At 47.7% G+C, this 7,500-nt stretch overlaps 1 protein-coding gene across 1 annotated transcript in view; it reads left to right on the forward strand.

Annotated features, from left to right (window-relative positions):
* Positions 1–7,500, forward strand: part of LOC138865022 (band 4.1-like protein 5) — a gene marked incomplete in the record, with an annotated part of 67,369 nt that overhangs the window by 203 nt on the left and 59,666 nt on the right. Inside the window, 1 exon segment of the mRNA XM_070133836.1 lies at positions 1–112. This exon segment is cut by the window's left edge and continues 203 nt beyond it. Coding sequence (XP_069989937.1) covers positions 1–112 — 112 coding nt within the window.

Raw genomic sequence — 7,500 nt, forward strand, 5'->3', positions numbered from 1 at the left:
GTACAAAACTGTTGATGACGGGCGGTCGGCGGTCGCGCCTCCCAAGCCCAAGCATATTCTCCCTTGCAAGGTCATGCTCCTCGATGACAGTAACCTCTCCTTCGACTTACCGGTAAGTAACTGATTTTACCACATTTGTAGCGATGAAAATGTGCGTAGAGTGTCGCCTCACTGGCAAATGAAGATCCGAGTTCGGGAAGAGGTCCAGGTGGGCATCGGGGCCTCTCGGGTCAGCTCACCTGTCCCCCCCCCCTCCCGCTGCCCGAACGGACGGCCCGACTCGGCCACATAACCCGTCCGTTACCATACCTGCCTGGACTATGCGAGGCGCACCTTCAACGGAACAAGAGGAATTCCAAGCACGGAGCGCAGGGCCTGATCCATAAGCTTTCACCTGTTCTCAGCTGATGCGCGTGCTGCGAGCAAGGCACATTGAATTCTCTCTTTCCTAGGGATCAGCATGAACCGAATTTTAAATTTTCCTTTTGTGTCCCGAGGAACACTCAGTCGCATGAGAGATTGCGTCTCAGTGCGTTTCCAAAGTAAATATTTAAACATGAATCTCAGCAGACTTCTTTCTGCTCACCCAACACCACTAAGAATTCACTGTTACCAAAGGAGAAAGAATGAATGGTAATGAATAGCTTAATAAAGCAAGGGTTGTGATGGATGCACTTCGATGTTTTATCTTCATGAGAATGACAACAGTTGTAGATATAACATCTTTGTTAGGGCGGACGACGACCATGCTAAGGAACACCACTACGAATAAGGCAAGTAATGAATGGCGCATAATGGAAGACTATTCCGACGGCTACTCCATCCAACCAGACACAAATTGCCCACAAGAGGCAACCTGCCCAGCATCCAAGACCGACGCAGGTGAGCCCTTGCCCGACACGCCCCCCGGCAGGAGTCCACGAACGACAGCTCGGCAGGAGCAGGTGGCGGGCGACCAGACCGCAGGCCGTGGGCTGTGGATCGAGGAGGCTGAGCTTGAAGGAACTTATTAGAATTTGCCCGATTCCCAACCAGAAAGCTTTACTGCGGCCTATTTAAGCAGCTCTCGAAGATTGTACAGCCAGAGTCCTCTCAGTACTCATCTTGAAATATCCTGCCATCGAACTTTCAGCGATGCGAGTTTGGGGAAATTAATATCGTGTCGAGGATAATACATTAAGGTAACATTTGCATTAAACCACGATAAATATTTTTATTATTTAGGATCAGCTACTTAGTCTGGCTGCACACTGCCTCGCTAACTCCTGTTGGGTTTGCTAGTCACCTCCATTTATGTGTGTTTGATCAGCAAATATGTTTGAGCTAAAGGTATACTCGGTAATTGTTTACGAATGGATCGCACCCCTCGGAGACGAAGTCCTTATTACTCATCCCACTCCTAGGAATCCACAAACATCGCCGTATGATGTGAATGTTTATGAAGCCAGAACCTTCCAAAACCAGGAGCTCGAGCCCCATCCTATCGCTTTATTTTCCTATTGGGGGCTCCGCCCGGACCCCCCACCCGGTCGCTGTGGACTTAGTCCGCGCGGCAATTGTCGCGATCTATTTTCTTAATTTTGAGGTTATTGAGTAATTGTTGTTTTCCCTTTCTTTGTGACACCTGTCATTAGATTTGCCCAATTTTAGTGAGGTCCTTTTGTGAATGCATACCAAGGTAATACATGTTGCACAACTTACTATCAACCTGCGAAGGAAATGTCATAGATGCGATATGTTTTTTCTATGTTGTGATGATTACGTTTGCTCTGTTGACAGTATCAGTCACGAGGGAATTAGGCAACCCCCAAGATGAAGCTTGGATCGAAGATTCTCACTTCGTATCAAGTGGAAACCTGTGGTATAAAGAAACCCCGCCGACTATTATTTATGGATTGTCATTAATGATGCATTGACCGCTCTTCAGTGGCTCAGTTGTACGTAACTGTGACACTTATGATAGCTGCTTTCGATTGATTGGTTTGCATTATATTTGTCGGCATGCACTGCTCATGTTTGCTGGTGATGTAGATTTGGATGCCAGCTTATATACAAGACCTTTGCGAATGGGTGATTTAGAAAATGAACTTTGTTAATTTCAGTTCACATGCTTTGAAAATAATGATGGAAAGGTAAGAACCATATATAGTCTCATTATTTTTCGAGCAGCTCAGAGTAAACAAATGTAATGGAAGGGCGAAGCGCAAACATGCAGCTCAGAGAAGACGTAACTGGCAGTCCTGCCCATTTGTAGGGAAAATACCTCATGCACATTGAAACTAACGTACTGCTAATGTGCCAGTCCCAGCGGTGTCCATTTCAGCCAAGCAGTGATTTCCTTTTCATGTGGTCGAATGAAAAAGTTATTGTTTTGTTTTTTGTTCTAAAAGCTTTGCAGGAATCCGATAAGTAGCAAATGGTGCCTGTCATCACATGGTTCAAAGCTTAGTGATTTACAGCTTATTATCGGCTTCTTAACTATGGCAATGCATTAAATGTGTTCACTGACACAAGATAGGTATAATTCACAAGGCGTCGAAAGCATAAACCAAACAGTGACTTGATATTGCATAGCAGTGGGTTTCCTAGAAATGATTAGACTTCCCTTATTCATAACATCTTATTATGATCAGAGTGCAGCGGGACCGAAGTGGCATCCTAAGTTGGGCTTGTATGTTATCAGATCAAGCAACTGTTCTTTCTCATACCTATTACTAATGCATTTAATTTTTACTCAGCAACTGCAATTCCAGAAAAAAAATGTAGTCGTCTTTGGACAGCTATAATTTGTATCGCAGTAGCCTGTGCTAGAAGTTGAAAACATCAGCTGACAGCTGATGGCCCACAGTGACCGTAGGTGTGTCGCAGCCACTTTAAAAGTGTATAAAGAAACGGCTCACTTCGGCATTAGTTATTATGAGTGTGTTTTTTAATGTACTGAATAAGTAAACAAACAAGGTTAGAAAACCGAAGCATCCCCTCAGGATGCAGCCAGATAGGTCAGATACTTTTTGTAGGAAATGTAAATTGTTCTGTAAATAGATTTTTCAAATCGAATAGTGAGAAATGGGGTTGTGTTGCCAAACAAGTGAGATAACATTTTGGGATTTATCAAGAAAACATTTCAACTAATATACTGATTCAGAGCATATCAGTGGCATCCTGTTAGGATCGGGGGAAATAAAACTCGTCACATTCGAGCGCTCCAAAGTTATGATCACCGAGTGCTAGACTCGTCTAGGCCTAAGTCACCCGGCCAAGAACGTAACCTGTGCTCTCTAGGCCTACAGCTTGCCCTCGGGCTCTGTCTGTTTTCCAACGCGACTCGGAGACGAAGGACAGACCGCTCCAGCCTTGAGGAACTGGGATGGACTTGAATATAATTTTGATTATGTGAGACCTAAGGGATGGCGCAGTCGCTGCCATGCATATCGAGGGGCATTCGGGACTGACGAGCTCGACGTCAGAGTGGCTATGTGTAGCGTCTAAGTGGAGTGGCGTCCTCGTGTGCTTGGGTCGGAGTAGGGAAGGGAAGTGTAGTCCGGGCGCGGCCTGTACGCTGCCCTTTCTTCCCGCAGGATTCCCTTCCTTGTCTATTCTCATGGGATTTCAGATTAGATATCAGACACGAACGATCTGGCCCCGGAAGTAGATTTGATAAACATTTATGCACACAGAAATAGTAGTTTACTTTGCACGCGGTGGCTTGCGGCTGTGTAGTCGCCTTGTCACAAGGAAGTGATGACTCGAGGCTGTTATTGACTGATATGATTATGCGAAGTGCGAAGGGTCGTGGGAGTGGACTAGGCTAGAGCAAGGACCTCCGCTTGTTGCAGGAACGCGGCCGTCTCCTGGAGTTTCAGGGCGGACCCTGGGTGACATGCTGAGGGTGTGTGTGGCGGGGGGGGGGGGGGGGGGAGAGAGAACCGCGATCTTCATGTTAAAGTACTGTGCCAATTGGTTTTATTTTCATTTTCAGTTTTATTGCAATGGATCATGATAAAGGCAGTACCATAGTAATTAATGCCCTGAAAATGCCTCGAATGCACTGCGGCCTTGTGCACGTGACCAGCTGTAAGGTAAGCTACACGGTGGACGTGGTGCCTCTGTAAACAACAGGTTCTGGATTCCGTTGCTTGATAAAGGCAGTGCATATTTCATGAGATAATCAGTAGGCACGTATCGCTGCTTGCATGGATGTGTGTCCAGTTGGACGTCTGTGATTGCCCAATCAGTGGCGCTTAAGTTTGACGTCCGGAAACAGGAATCGCAAGGTAGAGTTGTTAACACAAGGTTTAGTTGGCTAATCGTCTGCTTCTGTGCCTCCTTCCTTGAATGCAAGACGTGAAAGTCAGCGATGGACCGCAAAGGACATGGTCGAGAGAAAACGGCTCATGTTCAGGAAGGTTCAGAGGACAGGTGGTGAACGTTGCTCATGTTCACGAAGAGTTCTGATCCATTTCATGAGTGCACATTCCCTAGAGAATCCGGCAAAAGCAACAGATGACATTTCTTATGTTCGGCGTTCTTCACGGTGGCAGTCAAAACTCTCCTATGTTTGTTTATTTGGCGAAACTGATAAGTGATTATTTAAAATTTTGGCGAAGCTGATCAAGGGAACGAATGAGAATATTAAACCTTTATGCTTAAGCTTGAACTTACTGTCTTGTATAAGACCTACTAGGATCACTGACCTGGCCATTAGTGCATGAGGTCTGGAACAGGTCATTAGCCCACACAGATGTATTGCAGTATAATTTGCCAACGGTTACAATAAATGTCAGTGCCTGGGTTCTGTATTAGTTGAAGAACTTACGTGTACAAAGGCTACATGTGTTAACAGGCACACACACACACGCGCGCGCAGGTATACACACATGTGCGCGCGCGGTCGGGATGTAGGTCAGTTCCGTGCACGCCTGTAGGTTATTCACATCTGAACTTTATAACGCCGGACAAGCCGAAGTCAGGGCGGGTGTACCCGTCTCGCGCTCCATGGCGACCCATACAGATCACGTCCTCCAGTCTAAGCCGTGTTGCTCAGAGTCTCATCAGATGGGAAGTGACTCGTCACCGGGCGCCCTGGGCACGCGTCTTGGCTTCGAAATTCGAAAGACCAAACCTTGTCACATCGCTGATTTCGCTTGAAAAAAATTTGAATTGTATATTGTCATTAAGAATTAAGATTTCGTGTCATCGTGCATTTGCAGGACGTTGAATAGTTTGTTCATACAGCCCCGTGCGAGGGCCGGCTGGCACACGAACAGGACTGCCATGGTGACGCCGGTGTCAGAGGTCGCTGGGTCAGCGGGAGAGTGTTCGTCTTCCGGGTCACACACGCACGCACGCACGCCTCCTCGCCCTCCCTCTCACGCTCTCACATGATAAGTAACAGTACGTGCGTATTGTTATTTTACTGAGGACTGTTTTACACGCCGAGTTGAGACTTAGCGGAGGTCTTGTTGGAGTTGCGAGGAAGCGAGTGAGCCGGGAGTCGAACTGGCAGCTGCGAGGGCGGAACATGGCGGGAAGATGAATGTGCGAGTTATAAGCCTATGGGCGTATATGGCCACGTATACCGCCTTCACCCGCAGTTATCTAAAGTACAATTCATGCGAGGTCATTGTTTGTCTGGAAAAGTGGTCTTGCACTGTAAACAACAACGTTTGTGTTTATATGTCTTCATCGCTGGTTTCTTTGAAGACAAAAATCCGTCTTCGCTTCAAAACAACAGTAAGCCTATTTTAGGCTTTTGCCGGGAATCTCAAGCTTTGTAGCTATATGATGGCATGGCGTACCTAGTTGGTTTGTCCACAGACGGGGCCTCGCAGACGAGCCCCTCCAGCAGAGGCAGGGTCAGAGATTTAGGGCGAGTCCTTCCGGCTCCGGCGGGGAACGGCAGACCACAGCCAGTCTTCACCTCAGTCGATGTCAGCATCAACGCAATCATGGTTTTATATTCTTAAATTTGTAGTAGTAAATGCTGAGACTGCCATTCGTTTGCTAGTGATACCATTACAGAGTGATCCGTGAATTGTAGGTCACTCGTTGCAGTATGCCGTGCCCGTGACGTAAGGAACGATGTCCGTTCGCGTGGCTGTGAGTCACGGCGTTCCTTCCCCATTGTTATGATTCACCGCCTGCCGTCGGAACCTCGACTCTGACCCCAGGCTCTCCTCGCAGCCAGGCACGCTTCCTGGCACGCCAGCTCATACCCTCTTCCCTTCACTCAAGCTCTGTCCTCGTCTTGGCCATGTTATTGTAATATTTTATTTGGTATCATACTTTACTTGTAGCCTGGTATGATACTTTATCTGTAGCCTGGCATCATACTTTACTTGTAGCCTGGCATCATACTTTACTTGTAGCCTGGCATCATACTTTACTTGTAGCCTGGCATCATACTTTACTGTAGCCTGGTATCATATTTTATCTGAAGCCTAGTATCCACGTCACAGTACAGCTCTCGCCAGCCTCACCCTCTACACCTGCGCTGCCGCAATTGCTGCGCTCGTGTGCGGGTTGCTACACGTCATTGCATTTGCCTCAGTACCTTAAACCCGGCTTTCCTTATTGCTCTTGGACCTAAAGGCTCTTCGTGCTGCGTCAACGGTGTCTTTGCCTCCTGAACATCGCATCGCAACTCACCTTCCCTGACGCCATCCTCATAAACTAATGCTCATTAAAACGTCTTGTAAACCTGACTTTAAAAGAGAGAATGTTTGCCTGTGGCAGAAAGCGGCTCGTAGGAGAGGGCGGGAGATGCGTGTATAATGCATCAGGTGTAAGGAGAGAGTGTATCAAAGGGTGTGTTGGCGTGTCAGGCGGCCGTGTGGAGCTGAGGTGAACAGATGCGTAGGCGTCACCAGCAGGTGTCGGTTACGCGGGTCGCCGGGGTCACACCAACTCAAGTGGTGTGGCCATCATGGCCGTGTTTATTTATCTCCACGTTAAGTGCTCGATATCTTTATATCCATCATCAAACATGAACACGGCTTAGGTATCGGTGATTAAAACTCAGCATCGAAGCGCGGAAATGTCTTTATTGCTTGTGCTCTAAACTTCGTTGAAGGAGCGACTTTGTACTAGATTTGTTCTTGTGCAGAAATAAGGGTTTTCTTGTCCATACACCAGTAGTATATCAGTAGATTAAATGTAACATTGAGAAAAGGTAACATGAGTAGACTTCTGCGATTTGGTAAGGAAGATGGAATGTAGTGCGGTATGTAGAGGTCTAGAATGGCGCTGGTCTGTGTCAGGCTGCAGCAGCCGGGAACCGGTCCGCGGCCAACACAGCACGGCCAGCACAGAGCCTTCGTTGTTGGTCCCCTCCTCCTCCTCCTCCTTCCCCCTCTACCTCTCCCCGCCCGGCCCTCGGCTGCCCTTCCTGCTCTCGCCCTCCGCACCTTGAGCTATTTCCACCCGACCCGCCCTGCCTCGCCACGCCGATCCGGGCTGCGATCTGGACCCGACAGTTCCTCTTGGAGACAAATGTCAAGA

The sequence above is a fragment of the Penaeus vannamei genome, chromosome 19 (assembly GCF_042767895.1).
Source record: "Penaeus vannamei isolate JL-2024 chromosome 19, ASM4276789v1, whole genome shotgun sequence".
Lineage (NCBI taxonomy): Eukaryota > Metazoa > Arthropoda > Malacostraca > Decapoda > Penaeidae > Penaeus > Penaeus vannamei.